The sequence below is a fragment of the Zophobas morio genome, unplaced genomic scaffold, assembly GCF_036711695.1.
Source record: "Zophobas morio isolate AGI-343-1 ecotype UQ-CSIRO unplaced genomic scaffold, CSIRO_AGI_Zmor_V1 ptg000031l, whole genome shotgun sequence".
Classification (NCBI taxonomy): domain Eukaryota; kingdom Metazoa; phylum Arthropoda; class Insecta; order Coleoptera; family Tenebrionidae; genus Zophobas; species Zophobas morio.
Window position 1 is genome coordinate 12,693,741 of NW_026972136.1, and position 23,647 is coordinate 12,717,387.

At 33.2% G+C, this 23,647-nt stretch overlaps 2 protein-coding genes across 4 annotated transcripts in view; both read right to left on the reverse strand.

Moving 5' to 3' along the window:
* The window catches only part of LOC135139664 (stalled ribosome sensor GCN1), a 56,978-nt gene that overhangs the window by 2,042 nt on the left and 31,289 nt on the right, over positions 1-23,647 (reverse strand). The window contains exons 15-22 of the mRNA XM_064069969.1: positions 21,475-22,249; positions 20,757-21,411; positions 15,227-15,854; positions 11,189-11,418; positions 10,947-11,140; positions 10,675-10,886; positions 10,368-10,621; positions 10,077-10,298 (exon numbers count right to left, since the gene is read on the reverse strand). Of these exons, the coding sequence (XP_063926039.1) occupies positions 10,077-10,298; positions 10,368-10,621; positions 10,675-10,886; positions 10,947-11,140; positions 11,189-11,418; positions 15,227-15,854; positions 20,757-21,411; positions 21,475-22,249 (3,170 nt within the window). The remainder of the gene's footprint in view (positions 1-10,076; positions 10,299-10,367; positions 10,622-10,674; positions 10,887-10,946; positions 11,141-11,188; positions 11,419-15,226; positions 15,855-20,756; positions 21,412-21,474; positions 22,250-23,647) is intronic.
* Positions 6,213-10,047, reverse strand: LOC135139671 (uncharacterized). 3 transcript variants are annotated; one of them, XM_064069986.1, is made up of 2 exons: positions 9,011-10,047; positions 6,213-8,945 (listed from the first exon to the last, which is right to left on the reverse strand). In XM_064069986.1, exon 2 carries the CDS (start codon positions 7,509-7,511, stop codon positions 6,258-6,260), a length of 1,254 nt encoding a protein of 417 aa, XP_063926056.1. In that variant the 5' UTR covers positions 7,512-8,945; positions 9,011-10,047; the 3' UTR covers positions 6,213-6,257. The 3 variants fall into 3 exon arrangements, with proteins under 3 accessions (XP_063926056.1, XP_063926055.1, XP_063926054.1); XM_064069985.1 differs by having other exon boundaries at positions 6,213-8,960; XM_064069984.1 differs by having other exon boundaries at positions 6,213-8,572; positions 8,630-10,047.

Genomic DNA, 23,647 nt, shown 5'->3' on the forward strand with positions numbered 1-23,647 from the left:
TATTACCGATTTTTCAAGAAAAGTATGCTTATAAGCCTATAAGCGTCTAATGGGTTAAAACAACAAATAATAATCACAATTTATTTGTTTTATGTGTTCATTACAATAATCCCATTTATTTACCAGAAACTTCTAAATGAAATAATATCTGGTTGACGAGAAATATCCGCAAATTTGTGTTAGGCTCATCTGGCAACGTTTTCGGTAGGTAGGTATCAATGGAATAATGCGATTAGGTATACTGACCGTTTTAAGGAGTGCTCGTCCAATAGTGCGTAAACTAAAAGATTTGGTAATTTTCTTGGAAGAGTTTGTTTCTTCAGTGAAAATTTAGGGTTTTTAATTCTTCGGCCGCTTGAAAGTCTCGCCATGTGAAAATAGATTATTTGATAACCTGTTTCGTAATAATTGTAAATACGAACAAAAGCATATTTGCATATTCTAAACAACTGGCCATATCGATTCCAAACTTGTACAGATATGTTTTTTATTGTTTCTGTTTTCAATGAAATAAATTTTATTTGCAAAATACTTAATGTCTAACGACATATCACGCATACATACTACCCCATTTACTATGTTTTCAATCTGTGCATTTTTCGCTTCATTCGTAGGAGCCAAGTAAGAAGTATCAGTGAGACCGGCGGACTTTCAATAGCTCGTAAATGAAAAGATTTAGTAAAGTTTCCTAGAACAGTCTGTCTCTTCATAAAAAAATTTAGACATTTTTACTATGAAATATAGGTACAATATGGTATATTCCACTGTTTGTTTTCTTTGAGATACGACTAGTTCTTGTGCCGAAGTGAAACACCAAAAAGTCTAAAGTCCGGAAATCAGAGTGAATTTTAAAACACATAAAACGACTTCTTTATTTATTTAAATATTGTCCTGTAACGTCCTGTGACGTGGAATGGAGTTTCTTAATGTACAAAAGTATGTTAGATAATAACCGAAACATTTTCTTGATTAAAACTAAAGGAAACACAATTATTACTTGGAATAAAAATAAAGAATATCAAGAACTTGTGCTATGTATTAAAAATATTTAATTTCAAATAAGTAAATTATGTTAATAAACCATAAAACCACAAAAATCTTTTTTTAACACAAATTATATTTCAATAAATTTTCAGTAGCGAATTATCGATATACTCAATTGTATTTACATCATAATAGTTATTTATTATACAAGCGGTTAAAGTGAATGTTTAATGAGCGCCTTAAGACCACGAGATACACATTCATTTTAACCGCGAGTGTAATACAAACTTTTATTCAATTTTGACAACCCCAAGTCCCAAATTGTGAAAAAATTGGTGATTCAAAGTTCACATTCGAGAAACGTCAGAATTGACAGCGACCAAATAAAAGTTTTATATGCGTAGAATTTAGGTTACAATATCAGGTGTGTGTGTGTAGTATGTGACTCTGGCGACGGTGTTTGTTTATTTTAAACAAACTAAAATTATCGAAAAATTGCAAAATCATGCAAGATTCCAACGGCAAAACTGCTCCCAAAAAAGAGCAAATCAGAAAGTGTATCAAAAGTTCCTTAGATGGAAAGAGCAGCAAGGCATTGGAGAAATTACAGAAATGGTAACCATGGTTTTAAAACAGCAAAATAAAAATTTTATTTCGCTAGCGGTTTAAAAATTTTATGGTGCTACCGGATAAACCAAAGCTTTAGTGGCCTACTGACGGCAAAATAAACGTTTGTTTACATGTCAAAATTGAATAAAATTTATTTATTTTACTTTATACTATGTCAAGTTTGACGTTTTACTGGATCGAACTATTCCGGTAAAATCAAAAAAACGGACAAGTCCGATAAAATTGAGCCAAAAAGGACAAGTGTTCCATTTCCGGAAGCGGCCACTGACCCTTTTGGGTCTCTTTTGCTTTACCTGTTATTGTAAATACAAATGTAAATTTAGAAAACATTTACCAAAGAGCGGTTGCTAACGATGTCAGAAAAAGTGACTCGATTTGGATTTTTTCTCAAAATAATAATAATTTTATCGAATAAAAAAGTATGTTGACAGTATGAAATAAAATACATAACAACATACGTCCGGTAACTCTTTTCACAGTACTCGTTTCGAAATTAAAGACTCGGCTACCTACTCGTCCTGAAACATATTACTCGTACTGTAAAATTTGAGCTACCGGACCGGACCGTATTTAGAATAACTTTAATTACCATTTATGTTTTCATCAACACTAACAAGTATTTAAAATAACAAGTAATAATTTGTTTGTATTGTTTATTCATTATAATAATTCCATTTATTCACCAGAAACTTTTAAACGAAATAAAATCTAATCGACTAGAAATAACGGCAAAGTTGTGCTAGGCTCATCTGGCAACGTTGCAAATTATATAAATGGTTACTATGAGATTTTTACACATTGTTTTCGTCGCCCTCTGTCGAGTGGTAGCTTTATTAAATGTATTGTTGCTGCGATTTGGGTTATCTACGCGCGCGATTGGTGTCCAAGCTTTTCGCCGGCGTTTGACGGCCGACTGTTGGTGCGCCATCTCTTGTTCGCCCGCCGTTGGCCTGTTCGCTCCAAACAATAGCATGGGTCTATCTATATGTATTTAATCAATGACATAGGCAACCATGTGCACGTTAACGCTTTTTCGGTAGTGGATAGTTCTGCTTGGAATTTTAATTAGAGGGTTAGTAGTGAGACGGTGCTTATTTTGTAGAGGGTGGGGAGAGGGTCACTTTTGGTGTTTATTGTGAGTGTAACCACGTGGTGAGTTAGTTAAGTTTAGTTGGTTTGGTGGTTAATAAAAGGGAGGAAGCCTTTATTTAACGACAATTAATCGTAACGACGACGACGCCAGTTTCCCCAAGGCGCATAAATAATTCTTGCGGTTTTTTCCAAGCGGAAATAGGTGAATTTTCAACCGACGCTAATGTGTGGTGTAAATTTGTTTTATTGTTTGTAAATTCACAGATCATGTTAAGATTTTAATCATTAACTGGTTCTAAGACAATTTAACCGACATTAGATTTATTCACTTAGTCAGGATTCACCTTTATTTACAAAGTTATGAATAAGTTTCTGGATGTTAATACTTAAGTGTTACATTATAACACTTCTTAATTCCTCACACAATATACATAATTCATTTACAGTAGTTAAATTAACCTAACGTTGGGAACAGACCGTAGAAAAGTGTGGCAGAATTCATGATATCGTGAACTGAGGGGCTGAGGGATCAATTTTCATCCTTAGGCAGTTATTATCATCGTAATCATCATCACAGCACCGAGACGCATTTTCCTCGCAACGTTGCAAATTAGATCACCGAGGCGCATACTCCTCGCAACGCTGGACGCATTTTGTGTTTATTTATCATGTGTTTTGTTTCGGATAAACAGTCCTCAGTCCACGATATAAACTTCCAAAGCTAATTGTTTTAAGTAACCAATCACTTGGATCATGTTCACATTATGTAAACTCTTTGTTTGAATCGTTGATAAAGTGTGGCATAATTTAACATCAGGTAAATTCTTTGTTCTGGCAGCGGCCATGTTAAAAGAGTGTTTTCAAACCGAGCACTTGTTTGAACTGTAAAATCTTATTGAACAAATTAACAACATTGTGGGACGTGCATTTTATTCCTTTAAGTTTTGACGCATATTTTTTTAACCTGCAGATTGCCTGTTATGTTGTTTTTTTTTTTGTTTGTTTGGAGAAATGTAAAACGATGGCCAATAATGCATAAAATATTAAACTCATGTAATTTTGCTAGTTTTGCAATTTTTCACCTCATGTATTTTTTCTATCTCATAATTTTAACTTCAGTAATTTTCTGTATAATTTCAATTGAACATAAATTTTCATGCTCTGCAGTTCCTGACCTCATGTAACTTTTTTATCTGCACAAGTTTCACTTCACACCAGATCTTTTTTTTTTTGTTTCTACAAATCTTTGCTAGTTTTTCTTTCACTTGGCAGGGTACCAAGTTCCCCGTAAAAATTTAAAGGAGAAATATTTTTCCCATACAAACTTTGCCACCACTTTTCACCCCCTTACGGGTTGAATTTCGGAAAATGCTTAAATACGTGCTTCATTATTTGTATTGAAGAGCATTAATATCAAGTTTCACGTAACAATACAATTTACAATACAAATAGTTTTCCCATACAAACTTAGCCACCATTTTTCACCCCCTTAGGGGTTGTATCTCGGAAAATGCTTAAATACGTGTTTCATTATTTGTGTTTAAAAGCACTAATACCAAGTTTCACGTAAAAATTTAATTTTAGAATAGAAATATTTTTCCCACACAAAGTTAGCCAGTACTTTTCACCCCCTTAGGAGTTGAATCTCGGAAAATGCTTAAATAGATGTCTCATTATTTGTGTTGGAGACAATTAATGTCAAGTTTCATGTAAAAATTTAAATTTACAATAGAAATATTCCCACACAAATCTAGCCACCATATTTCACCCCTTTTAATTTTAAGTAAACATCTCGATAAAAATATTTTTCCCATACAAACTTAGCCACACCCTTTTTTACCCCATTAGGGGTTGAATCTCGGAAAATGTAATACGTGTTTCATTATTATTTTGTGTCGAAGAGCATTAATACCAAGTTTCACATAAAAATCTAAATATGCAATAGAAATATTTTCCCATACAAATTTAGCCTCCACATTTCACTCCCTTATGGGTTGAATCTTGGAAAATCCTTAAATGCGGGTTTCACTCTGCGTATTGAAGAGCATTAATTTAATATCAAGTTTCATGCAAAAATTTAAATTTACAATATAAGTACTTTTCCCATACAAAGTTAACCAGTACTTTTCACCCCCTTAGGGGTTGAATCTCGGAAAATGCTTACTTACGTGTTTCACTATGTATTAATACTAAATTCCATGTCAAAAATTTACAATAGAAATAATTTTCCGATATAAAGTTAGCCACCATTTTTCACCCCCTTAGGGGTTGAATTTCGGAAAATGTTTAAATACGTGTTTCATTACCATGTGTTGAAGAGCATTAGTACCAAATTTCACGTAAAAATGTAAAAATACAATAGAAATATTTTCTCATATAAACTTAGCCTCCACATTTCGCCCCCTTAGGGGTTGAATTTTAGAAAATGCTTAAAGACGGCTTTCATTATTTGTGTTGAAGAACATTAATACCAAGTTTCACGAAAAAATTTCAATTTATAGTAGAAATATTGTTCCGATACAAACTCAGCGGCCCAAACTTAGACACCACTTTTCACCCCCTTAGGGGTCGAATCTTCGAAAATTCTTAAATACGTATTTCCTTATTTGTATTGAAGAGAATTAAAATGTACCAGGTTTCACGTAACGATGTAAATTTACAGTAGAAAATATTGGTCCTATACAAATTTTATCACCCATTTTCACCCCCTTAGGAGATGAATTTCGAAAAATCCCTTCTTAAACGATGCCTCCAGCATAAAATGAACATTCTCTCCAAATTTCAACTTTCTAGCATTAGCGGTTTGGGCTGGGCATTGATATGTCAGTCGGGACATTGCCTTTTATATATTTTATTATTTATATAAATTATTAATATAATTTATTTAAACATATTGCTCTTTTTGAAACTTTGACACTTATTCAGTTGTAGTTTAATATCAGAGTCATAGAAATTGAACATTTAAGTGTAATTGAGGTTAAATAACACTGAAATACGTGGACGAAGCGGAGAGCGCGGTTCCTAGTCGAGCTGGCGGCGTTTATCGCACCAACTGCACAAAGGATGCAGGTTTAGAATAGAATTCAGGGGCGGTCGAGATGACGTGACGCTGTCGGCTTCGTGATAGCCCGGATTCCACCGCTAGTTTACGACCGTAACGGCCTGCTCGTACGGCATGTTCGTAATGGAGATGTGCTTTGCGGCAATGCTTGCGATAGATAGAATCACAGACCATTAAGCAAATAGAAAGACGTTCAAAAACCACTACGATTTAATGTGGCGATTACAGCGCTGCTCGAGCTCCTGCATGAATTAAATCCACTGATTACTAGATTATAATTACTATAGTAGTAATTTTATTTTTAATTACAATTTTAATTCTATAAAAATGAAACTAAATTCAGTAATGAAAAACATATATTTGATAACAATGACAAAATTACAAAACAACTCTCAAAGAAAAACAATTTCATTTCGAAATACCTAAAAAAAATAATTTAATTACAAACTGCTTAAAAAAAAACTCTTGAAACTACGGGTAGGTGTTAATTTTAAAACCTATTTGAATTATTAATTCTTCTACGATTATGTACTTCAAATTGTTTTTGCAGATTGGTCAATTTTTTATTTATTATTAGACGCACTGCCAAATTAATAATTTCCGTTCTTAAATCAGCAATATGAATGTCACAGTTAATCCAAGTAAAGTTAATTGTTGCTGTTATATGTTCTTTTAAATTTCTTGCAATATTTGGAACTACTCCAAAATTATCTAAAAAGAAGACTATGGTATCGTAAATCTCAGCTAAGCATGTTACAAATTCTTTTGTAGCATATTTCAACCTTAATTTTTGATCCTGTTCTTTGTAAAGAGTGAAAATATGATGTTCTTCGGTTTTTTGTGCAATTATACAATTTTTACAGTCTTTACATGTGATAGCTTTTAATTTTTTTATTAAAAAGCCACAAACATATGTAATAGCCTGAAGATCATATAAATCTTTAAATGCAGCTCTATTAGTTGAGCTAGAATTTTCTAAATTTACCAACTCATTGATATTTTCTGTAAACTGAAAATTTGTTGGTTTTGATGACGAGGATAAAAATATTCTAAGATTATCGAGAAGTTTCCCTACATCTTCTTCACAATCCTTACCATATGCTTGATATGCTATCAAATTATTCAAAATACTTGTTTTTAACGCCGATATAAATTGAAAACACGATGGATTACTATTTCCTGAACCGTATTGTCGTATCACTGAAAATAAATTTTCTAGAGGATCCTGATTCAACATTCTTGTTCGCAAAAATTTGAATTCATTTTTTTCACACATCTGCCAAAGAAGTCTAATTCCACGAATGTTATTTAACCAACCTTCTTTAAAGGGCATAGTTGTTTTGAATTGACCACGTACTTCGTCATAAAATTTCCAACTTTCGATTTTTTTTTCCATTTTATTCCAAAAATCAAAATGACCAGATTTCTTTGTTAAAGCACATCTTAGCTTTGGATTGCAGTGGTTGTTACGCATATTAATACCAGTGGAGTTGAAACTGTCGAATAAATCATTTGCGTCTTTTACAAAGAAAGCCGTTTCGATTGCTTCTGAAGGAATATTTTCTTTTGAATCTATTAGAGTTTCAAGTGCAGCTGCCATACTGGCACTAAGTGTTTTTGCTGCAATTGACACTTTCATCTTTAATAATCTATATCTGTTCACGTAAAGAAAGGGTTCTCGGATTTTATGCAAAGTTTGAAATCTTCGAGTACTATCAAATTGATAAGCTTGTCTCAAATACATAAATTTAGCTTTCTTGGTTTCATCATAATAAATCGTATATTTAAGGAGAGCATTTCTTAATGATTTCAATAAATGGGGACTATCATATAAACATACAATTTTTTTTTAATTTACCTTAAAGTATGGTTCCTTATACTCTACATTTGATTCTTCTTTTAACAAACGTAGAGCCTTTACATTCGAACTGGCCTGATCACAAACGGTGCATATGACTTTTGCGCCGGCCACATTAAGTTTGCCAATAATTTCTTTAATTATTAGTTTTAATTTTATACTTTTAATAGAGTCCTTAACAAAATAGTACGCTATTGATTGTTTCCATCCGGAACTAATACCTTGTATCATAAATACTAACGCATGGTTAGCATAATTTTTATTTCGTCCTAAAGATCCCAAATCCTCAAAACCAATAATTTTGTCAGTAGATCTCGAATAGGTTAAATTTGTAGATAAAGACACTTCATCAAACATAAGCTTGCATAATCGATCTCTTGGTTTCAGTTTCTCAATTCTCATTTTTAACTTATCAAATAGTTCGTCATTCACGCCACATTCAAAAGGTATATTTTTCAAAAATTTGTACAAAGTTGTTTTTGACGGAAGTCTGAAAAAATGTTTTAAAAAGCGATAACATTTTGGACCTCTTTTGTACATAGCCAAGGCAAATATTTTATTTTCAGTTGACCATCTAGGAATTTTTTTTTTCATGTTATCAAATTGGGATTTTATGAAGCTTGCACTTACAGAATTGCAATTTTCTTGTAAAATGTTAATTAGATGATTTTGGGGAGCACGTTTTAGAAGATCCAAGTTTTTTTTTTATTTACATAATTTTAAATTTAATCTGTTTATTGCCTGTTTCTGGCGTTTTGTTATTCTAAATAAAGTTTGCTCTCTAGGAGTTAAGTCGTCCACTCTTTTGCATCCTACCTTTTTCAAAACACTGGGTGAATATTTTCTTTTTTTCGGAGTATGTGATATTGTCGTGAGAGTATCGCAATGGCGTTTGCGTCTTTGTGAATTTACGCTACCATCATACTCAGATTCCGGAATAGTTCCGACTAAAAAAATAAAAATTTTATAATTTTTTTGTTCACTTTTACTGGAATACCCATCACCATTAGTATTAATCACAGCTTGACTACTGTCCTTAAAAATAGTGGGAATTGCGTATTTATGAAGGTTCGTTTGTGCGGTGCTCGTAAAGTAATTTTTACTGAAATGATCTTCACAAATGTAAGCTTTTTTACAATTAACAACAATTTTTTCTGTGCAGGAGGCATTAATGGTATCTATCCACTTTTGTTTTTGAACTGGATTTAGGAAAAATAAAAAAATGTTTATTTTTGTTCTTGTTGATTCCTGTTGCGTATACTGACGGACAATTTGGAACTTTGCATCGATATTTATTAATAATTTTCATTTCCGTTGTATCTGAAGCAAGTAAAACTATATTAATATGACTTAAAAATAGCAGATATAATAGCCACCAAACTTACTACTGAAAACCTTTTGAAAAAATTATAATTTGGCGTTTGAATTTGAATGACGTTAAAGGAGATATTTGTTGACAGTAAACACGATCTATTACGAAATTTACACGAGTATAAGCGAATGAGTGTTTGCTCCAGCCGCTCGCGCAGCGCTAGTGTCGCTTCCTAGACTATACGATTAAATGGCAATGAACTGTCTTCCTATTTGTTTAATGGTCTGTGGATAGAATCATCGTCATGGGTAGGAGAACAGCCACGACCAGGAGGCCCAAACTCCGCTCGTGCTATTTTTGTTGTGGTCTAGAATGAAATTGACATAGTTCGATCGCCACACTCTTATAGCGCTCTGGTACCGCTGCCGCTGCATAGTTTGTTTATTAAAATTTTGTTCTTTTGTTGATTGCCATAATTTTAAATTTGTCGCCAGACTTCTGTAATGACTTGTGTATTTGCATGTATGTAGTTACTTTAATTCAGATTTTTCTTGTTTTTATTAAATTTGTGATCTTTAAATATTCGCACTGATTCAGAACGTTTAATTTGATTTCATTCAAAGTCATACAATTTTTTTTTGTAGCTGAGCACTAAGAAGGTCTTCAACCTGCGCAACTTAGTCACATTTTTTATTTTTCGCGGGCTTTCAATTTTTTTTTCACGTGTCAATTTAAGGCGACATGTTTGGGTTATCACAGTCCCCCTATTTTCTTGAAATTAGAGCATACGCCCGGCGATATTTAATAATGATAAAATAATAATTGACATTTGCGTTCCCATGGCGCATGGATTGGGGGGTGCTATTGACGCCGGTTCATCCGTTCACCGAAAAAAATTGAGGAATTTTTATGACCCCAGATGCGCTGTTTACAATCCAGTGGTTGGAAGCAATTCATTTACAAATAATTCATTACTGTAATTCAATTCCTTTTCAAGTAATGAGTAATTGTAATGCATTACTTTTTAAAAATAATTGTTCCTATCCCTGATACTCTGGTGGTCATGAAAGATCGAAAAAACATAAAAGCAAGTAAAAATATGCACTGCATAAAAAGTCTTTAGAAATCACTAATCTTACCTGCTGCATGGCGTCACCGTCTTTTAACCTCAAAACTGCAATTAAAGCAATCTCTGAATTAGCTTTTACGTAACCGTTCTTTTCTTTAGTTCCATTGACTAATGTTGGTAGTAATAGTTTTAACAAATCGGACGACATCTTCTCCTGTGGTACAGTCTTCGCTAGATGAATACAAACCCTTGCCAAAAGTTGTTTAACATCGTTATTGTTATTATTCATTGTCTGAAAACGGCAGAAGTTTTAAACTCTAAATTTAAGCAAAGTTAATGAGGATATTTTGCTGTAACTTACCCTGACAAAAGGACCCAATAATCCTGTAGGTAAAGCTTCATCATTCAACATCAAGTACTGAAGCAGATAACCGCAAGAGCGGACAGCTGCTTGCGTTATTATAACTCTGTCCGCTGAAAGTTCACTCAAAATGGTTTGAATCAGTCTTGTTTTGTATTGTTCTTGCCAAATGCTCGACGGTGTTTCTTTCAAAGCTACGGATAAGGCAGCGCCTCGGCCGTGTCGCAACGTCCAATCCGTTTGAACGTCATCAACTGATAAAGTTACAATTAAATTAAACAACAGAAACATATTTCGTAAAAATTACTTAATAGATGTTCTGTAAAGGTTGTGTCCAACTGATCAGGTGATAACCAACGACAAATGGCACCCAAACAACCGGCAGCACAGGTCCTAGTTACATCTTCTTGGCAACCCAGAAGCGATATTAGTGTTGAATGTATTTGTTTTTTCACTGTGTCAGACATTTTGTCCCCGGCAGGCGTAATTATACCTCGTAGAGCATGTAGCGTGGTCTCTCTTCATAAAAAATTCGTATAAGTACAGATAAAACTTTGAGCAATATAATACGAATCTTACTTAATAGCGAAGTCGTCCGTATTTTTGACAGTATTGTGTAATTCCATAAACAGAGGATCCGCCCTCTGATGAATAACGATTAAGTAACTCAAAGCAGCAGCAGACTTCAATCTAACCACACGATTGGGATCGTTCAAGGCTTTTACAAAAGTGGTTTGCAGTTGTGGCAGAAATTGTTTCAACATCACGCCGACCTAATTTGTTTTGTTTATTACAAGTTTTAAAAATCTGTGATATCTTACCTTCGCTAGCAAAATCGCCAAGGTTTCCAAAACCGCCGTCTTTACGTTTGCGCTAAATCGGTCTCCTAGAATTCTAATCAGTGGTCCTGTGATGGCGACTACACTCGGCTGAAGTGCTTGAGCGCTAGTCACTTTAATTACTTCTCCTAAACCTTGGGCGGCTGTTTCTTTTTCATCACCGTCTCCGTTCAGAATTGCCTCACGGAAGATTGGCAAAATTGGTGCTATACCTAACAAAAAAATTAGTCGAGAGTTATTTCGTCACCTTAGAACTGGTTTGCCGCATATCCAGATCGCGTCCGAGGGATTTTCGCCTCTACTGTTTGGTGCAGATTTGCCGCATGTCGCACTTGGGCGAAGCGAAACATAGTTTAGATTCAGTGCTGATTTGCCGCATGTCCAAGCAGAAATCGATACAGTACCGTTATCCGTTTTTACGTACTTCCTTGCTGTTTTGCTTTGCAGCGTTAGGTTTGGGGTTGGGAAAGAAATCGTATTCAACTTCACGCGCAGAACAATAAGAATAATGTGAAATAAATAAAAAAGAGACTTAACAATTTTGATGAATCTGAAATTAAAAAAAAAACAACTGTAATTTGTGCAACTCTTTTTCTGTTATAGATGTTACAAATATTTTCAAATTATTAGATTCGAAATTTTACAAATTTAAATTTCAAATAGATTTGTTGTTCGATAAACAAATAATTTAATTTTTTACTAAACAGTAACATTTTTCTTTAATTTTTTCTCGGGAATGATTGAACTTATTTTCTCCAAAGTTTTAGTGAACAAGATTTATAACGCTGCATACCAGTAAAAGAGTTCACAATTTTTTGTAGTATTCTTATTTGTAGAAACGATATTTCTACATCAATAATCACAAATAATAGATACATTTTTAATTTTTTAAATTAAAATGTTGTAAAAGTAATATGAAAATTAAAATTTCGAAGCAAAATCTGTTTCGGTGGATTTTGCTTCGAAATTTATTACTGGAACGTTTACAAAAATCAGCTTTTGACATAAAATGCTTGCAAATTTGAAACAGAATTGGAATGTTTCTTAACAATCATGCCTAATACATTTTTGACTTGTATCTTTTAAAAAGAATTATTTCCGAATTTATAGCAATTTACAATTTACGACTTACTTCAAGAATAAATTCCGTATTAGAATTTTACCTATAACTAAATAGATGTATGTTGTTAACTTATATAAGGTACCTTACATCGAAACGGGTAATTTGTTTTTTAATATGACATTGCCTTTCTTTATCATTCTATTTGTCTAACAATTATTGTTGTGCAATTATACGCGTGTAAATAAAAATAACTTTACAATAACTTATTTATGGGTATTTTTACCAATTAATTTAATTAATTTAAGTGGATGGTTATATGTAATGGTAATAATAGCCGCATAAAATTGACTCACTGTTTAGGTATACCAGATATCAAAAGCTATTAAATCCAAATGTTATTGTTTATTTTTTTTATGTCTCGAGCGTAAGCTAAGAAAGTATTGTAATCAGGTTCATCGGGCGACTGGCTACTTTTATGGCTTCTCAACGTTTCATGACTCCTATAATACGAAAACATAGATCTCTCGTTTCCGGTTGATAAAACGCTGTTTGTAATCATCCTCCCCATCATATAACGTCATCTCCAACTTTTACAGCAAAAAATGTTATATAAATTTTAAAAAATAACATACTTTTTCATTTGTTGTTTATTGAGATTTTACCCTAAGCATCCAGATTGAATTGAATTACCATAACCCTAATTTCTTGAGATTTTGGAAACAGGATATACTACATAAAGAAAGTTAAAAGAATTTGAAGTAATGTAATGATACTCTTTTTACATCAACATACTATTATTTATCAATTAATTGGGCATCGTCCAAAATACTGTTCATAAATTATAAGTGCAGGAAGTTTATGCAAAAGCATGCAAATACATTTTTTGGGTATAATAATATGTATTGCTTTATTATTAAATATCTACTCATTTATAAGGATTATTAAAATTAGTAAAAAAAAGTATTCAAGTCTCTGTCTAGTTTAATACCTTACCTTATTTAAAATAATAAGTTTAATCAATTATGTAGTTAGCAAACAATGACGTTTAATTTATACTTAGTAGGGTTCACGGCATGTTTAATTCGGAGTTATAATTTGAGAATATAATTTACCATTTTATTTATTTTTGTAGTTTAGTAGTGCTTCAGCAAATTTAGAAAACTGTATGTTATTTAAAAAAACGTGACAAATCACGAGGCCAGGCAATCTAGAGATCTGACTGCTGGTTTGCGCGGGAAATACTGCATACTTTTTAGATAAAAGGAGTCTATGATAAGCGCACGTAGGAGATGATAGACAGAGAGCTAATGTATTGGAAAGAAATAGGACAAGTTTACGTGCGCACACCACAGCCTCCCTTTCTTCTCTAAACAGTTTGGGATCATACCATAGTATCATAAATAATAATTGACAAAGAGTTCGCAAAGGAATCCAACGGAAATATTTATACAATTGTTTACAACTACCAGTACAAATAATTCTTTCATTTTCAACTGAAAAGCGTATAACTATATTAAGTACTAGATATTATGGAGTTAGGGGTAATCAAATAGATTTGGGTTGCAGTCAACATAATTGTCACTGATACATAAGACATGGAAACGAATGATTTATTTCCAAATCCAAATATACTGCATTTACAGTTTTAAACAGTATCACTGCTAATTTTCTCTGGTTGCCCGACAATAGCTACTTGTAGTCAATATCCACGTAATGTAATACAATACTGGAATCTAATTGTTTGAGACAACAACCTATTTTTACCCGAGTGTTCTTTATCAGTTTGAATATTTTATATAAAAAAATTACATATTAAGCTGCAATTTTAGTAGGACTGCAGCGAGTCAACGAGCCGCCTTTACTCCGCCAATGCAAAGAAAATATCATTTTATTATCCTTTGTAAAAATAGTTCCTTTCTGTAAAACACATTTAAATTTGGTACTCCGTATTTCGTTCACAATTCACCACTTAACAATGGAAATTAACAATGCAATATTTGGATTCTACAGTTTTTAGGAAAAATGAATGACTGCAATGAGTTTTATCAAATGTAGATTTTATATAAAAATAAAGAAAAATAAGTCTCTTTATTTTAAAAATATTTAGAAAAAATCGAATCAAAACATCAATAACTTAACATTCATTGTTCGTTATACTTAGTTAACTACTTCACCACGAGATTTCTAATATCGTTTCAATTTTTCATTTATTTCACATTATGAGTCTTTGCCGTATTACTCGTTCTGCGCGTGAAGTTGATTAAGAAATCTTAATCTTAATTATCTCTGAAAAATGTATCTATTATTATCTGTAATTATTGATGTGGAAATATCATTTCTACAAATACGAATATAGGTATGCAGCATTATGAATTTTGTTGACTAAAATTTTAGAGAAAATAAGTTCAATCATTTCCGAGAAATCATTAAATAAAAATGTTACTGTTAAGTAAAAAATTAAATTATTTGTTTAACGAGCAACAAATCTATTTAAAATTTAAATTTGTAAAATTTCGAATCTAATAATTTGAAACTCAATCTTCCTTAAAAAAAAATCGAAAATATTTGTAACATCTATAACAACAGAAAAAGAGTTGCACAAATTACAGTTGTTTTTTTTTAATTTCAGATTCATCAAAATTGTTAAGTCTCTTTTTTATTTATTTCACATTATTCTTATTGTTCTGCGCGTGAAGTTGAATACGATTTCTTTCCCAACCCCAAACCTAACGCTGAAAAGCAAAACAGCAAGGAAGTACGTAAAAACGGATAACGGTACTGTATCGATTTCTGCTTGGACATGCGGCAAATCAGCACTGAATCTAAACTATGTTTCGCTTCGCCCAAGTGCGACATGCGGCAAATCTGCACTAAACAGTAGAGGCGAAAATCCCTCGGACGCGATCTGGATATGCGGCAAACCAGTTCTAAGGTGACGATTTAGAGAATTTCCTTACCTTTTGGCAAACAAAATCCGGGCAACAGCTGCGCCCCCTTCATATCCGACATCGCGTATCTCACCGCCTGCCTGACGTCACTCACATACGTCGTTTGTAGCTTCGGATCCAACGTCTTCGTGACGGCATTCAGAGCCTCCCATGACATTTGCAACACGTCCTTATCACTATCTGTACACAAATGAATTAATCCTCTCAGTAGCTGCGGCACGTGTGCAGTATACTGGGCTTTTGAGTTGGCACAGAAACCGCACAGCAGCGTCGCAGCGGCCCTCCGCTGGTCAGCGTTCTCGTTCCGGGTGTTCTCGAGCATGGTGTCGATCACGGTTCTGATACCCACTTCCTCGCTAACAGACAAGACGACGGCTTGACAATACTCGAGCTGTTGAGCTTCGTCTGGCGTACCGCGAGATGCTGCCAGAGTTGTTTGCAGGGCAGGGAGAATGCGAGGAAGGTACTTGTTGAGGGCTTCCCCGGCCACTGAAGCGAGGATTGAGAGGGCTTTTGTGTTGGCGGGAGGAGCTGTTAGTTGTGGGACTAAGTAGGGCAGTACTACTCGAGATTTGATGGCCATTACTTGACGAAGACCGTCGAGAGTCCATTCGACGACATCTGTGTCTTTGTCATTCTGAAAAAGGTGTTTAAATACATAATATGTTTTATTGTAAACCCAACAATAAATTTATCTCACAACTAAAAATTAGGGTAACTGAAGTTTTTTAAAATATTAATAAAACATGCCAAATTATCTCCAAAAAATCAAAATTCTCACAGAACTTATTAACATATCTACTTAGTTATGTTATCAAGAAGACTGTGGGAAATAAAGTTTGTACGATGGAACTTGGGACATATAACGTTACATAACACGATGATTGCCTAGGTACTCACGAGTAAATTTCATAAGAATAATTATCCTTTAAACACCCACTTTGGAAAATAATTAGGTAATTAATTTACGTTGCACTCTTTTCAGACAATTAATAAAGTGAAAACCAAATAACGTCAAAATATTCCAAAATTGGTTTAACTAAATGTTAGAAAAGTCGCATGTTCTAAAATACTCGGAAATAATATTATCAATGAGTGATAAAGCTTAATAAATGACAGGTAGACTTTAAATTCTCTCATTACCAGAGTTAGGCACAGCCGAAGTGATGGGGAATCAATCAGATAAATTTGGCTGGCCGACTGAGCAGTCTCAATCTCAGTGGCAACTTATTTTATTTAAATTTTTTCTTCAATTTTTCATTTTTTTTTGTTCCGTCGTTTTTTCGAGTTTTGAAATTTAAATTTAATTTTTCAATTTTTCAACTTTTCAATTCAATTTCTACATTTTGCAGTTTTTCGTTTCAGTTTTTTGATTTTCTTTATTTTTTACAATTTTTCAATGGCCCGATTTTATAAATAATTTTTTATTTTTTCAATTTCACTTATTTTCAATTTTTCGTTTCGTCAATTTTTCAATTTTTTGGGTTTTTTTTCCTTTAATTGTACGATATCTCTTCGAGTTTTCATTTTTAAATTTTCCAGTTTTGGACGTTTCAATTTTTAGTATTTGCAGTTTTTCGATATGAAATTTCACGTGTTTGTAATTTTTTGATTTTTCAGGTTTTCATTTCTTCGGTTTTTCGAGAAAAACGAGAAAGTACAACTTACATTAGGAGTACAGTCCAAAATTATTGAATAATAGATTGACTTTGTTTTTTATTATAATATCTCTTGTTCTTTGCGACAAAAAATTGTTGAAAGAAAACTATGTATATAAAAAAAAACAAAGATTAAGCCCCACCCACCAGCCGCGATATCAGTTATGATGAGTTTTTCATTCCTAATCAGACGAGGGGCGGACTGTAATCGTAACATAATATTTCTCTAGAGAATTCTACCCTTTTAAAAACATATTTCATATTGTAATTTCTTGCAGAGAAATGAGGATTTTGTAACTAAACTCCGCCCTTCAGCTCACGATGAATAAAGCATTTATCACAAGTGAGAAGGGGTGGGTGGGCGGGGGTTATACTTGGTCCATTTTTTCTTAACATGCGAAGTCTTCTTTTCCCAACAAAAAACTGACAATATGTTTAATTATCCGGTTGTTGAAAAAAAAAAACTATATTATGTATTAAAAAAATAAATAAAACAAAATAAAAATTAAGCATCACCCTCCCGCCCCGATCTCAATTGTAATGAGTTTTTCATTCCTAATTAGACCGAAGGGCGGAGTTTAAGAGTAACATCAATATTTCTCTAAAAAATTCTACCCTTTCAAAAACATATTTCATATGGTAATTTCTTGTAGAGAAATAAGAATTTGACAACTAAACTCCGCCCTTCAGCTGACGATGAATAAAGTATTCATTAGAATTGAGAAGGGGTGGGTGGGTGGGGGCTTATATTTTTCAATTTTTTCTTAATATACGAAGTCTTTTCCCAACAAGAATCTGAAAACATGTTTAACTATCCTGTTGCTGCAAGAAAATTCTAAATATGTATTAAAGAAACAAAGATTAAGCCCCACCCACCTGCCCCGATCTCAATTATGATGAATTTTTCATTCGTTGTTAGACTGAAGGGGCGGAGCGTAATTGCAAAATACATATTTCTCTATTGATTTGAATGAATTTGTCTTCTTAAAACAGGACTAAAATTATTAATTAAACCACAATCGAACAAAATGTTATGAACGTTATAATTCTTATTTTATCATTGTTATATAAAGATGTTTTCTCACATTCTCGAGAAAATGGGGTAACTGATCGTTTTTAATTTGACCAATAAAAACTTTAGCGTTAAACGAACGTCTCTCGACAATAAAAAACTCGGTTTTAAGTTTTTTGTTCTGAAAAGACGACTACGTATATAAACAAAAAAAAAAAGACCTAATCTAAGGCCCGCCCACCCACCCTTTCTCTCTTGTGATGATTATTTTTTTAATTGTCAAAAGCCAAAGGAACGGAAATTAATTGCAAAATCCTTATTATTTCTCTACAAGAAATTACTACGTAAGACATGTTTTTGAGTGTCGTGTTATTAAAAGAATACTATGTATATATATTTAGAAAAAATTAAAGCCAAAGATTCAGCCTCAGCCATAAGTGCCCTGATCTAAATACTAATGAAGTTTTCATTCGTTGGCAAACCTAGGAGCGGAGACTAATTGCAAAATCCATATTTCCTTACAAAAATTTATCATTTTAAACGTGTTTTAAGTTTCTGAGAATAAAAAAATCGTCACATTTGCGATGGGGTGGGTGGGCGGGGTTTATATTTTGCTTTTTTCTTTATACTATTACATAGTATTTTTTGAACAATACGATGCTCAAAACCATGTTTTTAATTTCTTGTAAAGAAATAAGTATTTTGCAGTTAAGATCTGCCCCCTTGGTTCACGGCGAATAAAAAAAAAATCATCGCAATTGAGATAGGGCTTACATTTTGCCTTTTTGTTTTAATATGTGTAGACTTCTTTTCACAACGTGGAACCTGAAACATGTTAAAAATGAAAATATCGATTTTGCAATTGAGCTCCGCCCCATAATTGCAAAATCGATATTTCCTTGCAAAAATGTACTATTTTAATCATGTTCTAAGTTTCTTGTTGTGAAAAGATGGCTACGTATATTAAGAAAAAAAGGCAAAATATAAGCCCCGCCCACCCGCCCTATCTCAATTGTGATGATTTTTTATTCGTCGTGAGCCAAGGAGGCGGAGCTTAATTGCAAAATCCTTATTTTTCCACAAGAAGTAAAAGACCTGTTTTTGAGTATCTACCGCGTTGTTCAAACAAACAATATTAAGAAAAAAACAAGCCAAAAATTAAGCCCCACCCATATCCATCCCAAGCTTAATTGTGATAAATTTTTCATTCGTTGTCACAGCGAGGGACGGAACCTAATTGCAAAATCGATACTTTCCTACAAAAATTTACCATTTCAGAAGTTTCTTGTTGCTGAAATAAGTCGACACATTAAGAAAAAAAGTCGAAATGTTGTATTGAAGTGCGCCATTTTTTTTGTAACTCAGTGTATATTGCAGATTTGTTGTCTAGGAATTTCGTTAAAGAAAATGTAAATGAAGAATTATTTATGAAAGACATTGTACACACTGTCAGAGTTGCGGAAATGAGCTTCACACAACAACAGTTTAAATTATTTGTAAAACAAACTAATGATGATCCAGTGTTAAATAAAATCATTGAATTTTGTATAAATAGCTGACCAGATAGAAAATATAATTGTCAGGGGGAACTTAAAAAATTAATTAAAAAAATCATATCTATTTGGAAAATCAGTTATTATATTATGAAAACAGGTTAATTGTACCTAGAAATGTAAGAAAATTAATGCTAAATAGTTTACATGAAACATCTTGGCATCACCAAGACAAAACTAAATGCAAAAGCAACAGTATACTGGCCAGGAATAATGAGTATGTCGTGCATGATTTGTTACAGATTCAGTGTAACTAATGTTAAAGAACTATTGTTGAAGCATGAAACACCAGAATATCCATTTCAAACAATTAGAATGGATATTGCAGAATTTGATGGTGTAAATTATCTTACAGTAGTTGATTATTTTTCTAGATGGTTGGAAGTAGAAAAATTAAAAGACAAGACAAGTAATTCAGTAATATCAATTTTAGAAACAATTTGTAGCAAATATGGAATTCCAGAAGTAATTATGTCAGACAATATGCCATTTAATAGTTTCGATTATAAACAATTTGCAAATGAGTGGCACTTTACTATTGCAACATCTAGCCCTCTTCATAGCCAGAGTAACGGTTTAGCGGAGAAAGAAGTTCAAATTGCTAGGAAAATGCTGAAAAAATATATTTTTCTTCAAGGAGATTATAACTTATTTTTACTGAACTACAGAACAACTCCACTGGCAGGTTTAGGAGTCTCATCATCACAATTACTTATGTCTAGAATATTAACGGTCAAAGTTACCAATTAAAAGAGAGTTGTTATATCAAGAGTACAAGATGTTAGTAATACCATGAGAAAACAATAAAATAAAGCAGGAAACGTACTATGATAAAAATGCAAAAAATAATGTAACAAAATTTAAGGAAGGAGAAAATATAATACATATTTGAGATTTTTCTAAAAAGACATGGGTACAAGGATATTAAACAAACTGAAATTTCCAAGATCTTATTTGGTCAAAAATTTAGAAAACAATTCAGTACTTCGTAAAAATTATAAATATTTAAAAAAGAGACTACTTGATTACATCAGAAATATCAAATAATATTATGTATGTTACACGAAGTGAAAGAGTTGTAAAACCTCCTCAAAAGTTGACTTATTAAAAGTTATTGTGTTTTGGAATAATAAAAAAAAAATGTTGAGTAATATTATTGGTCTTACTTTTATATAGATTGTAAATCTAGTTAAATCGAAAACGGGGATATATAAATAAGACAGAATTTTGGAAATAAAGAATTTTTGAAAACCTATGAATTTAAACATAAAATACTGTAATTTATGTTTCTGGCATTAAAATAAATTATAACTTACCAATTGATTAAGCATGGTGGGTAAAATATCATCCAGAGCTCTCGCTCCCACCGTTGAATGCAAGCTGTCAAATGTCTTAGCCGCTGCTTGTCTTACTTCCGGCAGTGGATCACACAACGCTTTCCTTACGGTTGGAACCAACGAATTAACAAAGGTCAAAACCATCTCTTTCGACGTCGAACCCATAATTTCCGACAATCCAATGCAAACACCTTGCCTTTGATCGGGCTGATCCGACTGCAACCCTCTTTCTAGAATGGGTATAATCTCAGGAAGCACTCTTTCACCCAGTTTTCTCACTAAATCGCCCAGAGTTCTTGCAGCAACTTGTCGTTTATCGTAACTGTCGCTAGCTAGGCAACCTAGCAGCAATCCGAAAAGGGTTGGTAGAATTTCACGAAGAGTACGAGGCGTGTTTGTGACGACCACTTTCCAAACGTGAAGAGCCGCTTGACGTACCATTAAAGCAACATCAGAACGACCCATGTACAGACCAGCCAGGACGCGATTGCGACGTTCAGCACCTAGGGATTTAATGATGGCTTGATGGGATTGTTCTGTACCGAAATTATCATCTTCACTCGCCGTTTCAGTGCTCATTTTCCCTGTTACTCCGGAAATGCGATAGAGTAAGTCGCCAAGGAGTTGGACCGAACTAATAAAATTGAAAAAAAAAGATTTAGTGAGAAAATATTATTAATGTTGACAATAAGTATACCTGTAACGAATCCTCCAGTTTTCATCAAATAACCCTTTCTCCAACTCCGGCAGCAGCAACAAAATTGCCGAATCTGCATAGAGCGTTACAATTCTCTGTCCAGCCTTCAACGCTGTATCTCGCACGTATTCATTCTCATCCGCTAAGGCCTTCAATATCGGATTGATGATCTGCCCTATGTACACGGTGAAGTCGTTAGTAAACACAACCGGCATGTAGATAAACATCATAATGTAGCCATCCTTGACATGAGGAGCGATGTCAGTCCTCTCAGCTGTAGCAATAATTTCTGGCATCAATTTGTGCAATTTTTCTACACCCAATCCACCAACGACTTCACTAAGACCTTGTGCAGCTCCTGATCTATCCACTGAACTGCTTTCTGATGTCAGAGTTTGCATCAACCACGGTAATAAGTCTTCGAAGCTAGATTCACCCATTCCACGCACCATGGCACCCAGGGCACGAGCGCTGACGCTGCGTACTTCCGGGACTGGGTCCAAAAGAGAGGTTTTGAGACCGGGAATGATGGTTGGAAGGTACGGAAGAAGGTCTTTCTGGTCGGTAAGAGAATACATGTTGCCTATGATTTGGGCAGCCATTTTGCGCGTTTCAGTCGATCGGTCCATAAAAGCGCGTTGAACTACCGGCATTATGAGAGCGAGGGACGGAGCGTCAATGAAATGAACGAATTGGGTATCGAGAAGTGTTTGGAGGCAAACGCTTGTTTTGTTTGAGGGATCTTGAAGCGCCTTTAGCAAGACGGGGACGATCGCTGAAAAGTGTAAAAAACTGGTTAATTTTTCGTTCTTTAGTATAACCATTGTTTAAGTATATTATAGTTGGACAACCTATACGGACAATCACTTTCCCATGTAGAAAAGAATGAATATATATTTTACATCTCACTCGCTTCACTATGAAGTGGCGGTACCTTACGAAAGGGGGTAAAAATAGTCCGTAAGCACGTGATGTCGATAAGGTAGTAAACGGACGTATTAATCAGTACGTTGTACGGGGAGCAGTCACAAAATAAGCAAACGTACGTGTTGAAGACTTTACTGTAATATATGTGTATGTAGTGCATACCTGTTTCAAGGTTAAGGTAACAAAAATTTAATATTATCGCGGTATACCTATTATCCATGAACTGCATGGCTAACAAATACGCGTCCCTTCGTCCACTTTAAAGGTATACGAAATTAAACGACCACTACTTTAATTAATAAGTAACAAGTCATCTAATTTGCCTCCAGAATAACATGGATTATCATCAAACTATGAACACCAAATTAATTCAATATGAACATCTTCTTACGTATTTTTTTTTATTAACAGTAGTCAAATCATTAAATACATATTATTTTTGAAACTAAAATGCATTTTATCCTAAGATTGTATCACAAAATATTCATCACCATTTAAATATATACGATTTAGACATCAAGAAATAAATTTAGAATTGCAAAAATTATACTAAAACAGCCTTAAATGTGTCTTGTATGGACGTGCTTATCAGTATGTAGGCATTTTAACGCACAGCAATAATCGTTCTTGATGAGTAATGACTGATGACTACTGTAACACAGTAAATCCTCGAAATCGAAAATTTAAAACACTGAAAAATTCAAATATGGGAAAATTGTAAAATCGAGAAATCGAAACATAAAAAAATCAAAAAAATAAAAATTGGAAAATCTAAAATTTAAAAATCGAGAAATTGAACAATCGGTTAATTCAAAAATCGAAAGATCGAAAAATTGGAAAATCGAAAAATAAAAAAAAATTGGACAATCGAAAATTTAAAAATTCCGAAAATTGAAAAATTGAAATATAGAGAACTGAAAACTCAAAAAATCGAAAAAAATTAATAATTTCAAAAATTGAAAAGTTAAAATTGAGAAATCGAAAAACTGAAAAATCACAAAATTGAACGAAATATCAAAAAATTAGGAAATTAAAAAATTGAGAAACAAAAAAGTCAAAAAATCAGTCTAAAAATCGCAAACTTAAAAAATCGAAAAATTGAAAAATCAAAAACCTGAATAATCGAAAAATTGAAGAACTGAAGAATTGAAAAATCGAAACATTACGAAGTGGAGAAATGGGAATATAAAAAAATAGATTAATTGAGAAATCCAAAAACTAAACATTCAGAAACGTCAAAATTTGA

Excerpts from the sequence above, each read along its gene's own strand:
- LOC135139671 (XM_064069986.1), bottom strand. The coding sequence starts at position 7,511 with ATGTATTTGAGACAAGCTTATCAATTTGATAGTACTCGAAGATTTCAA.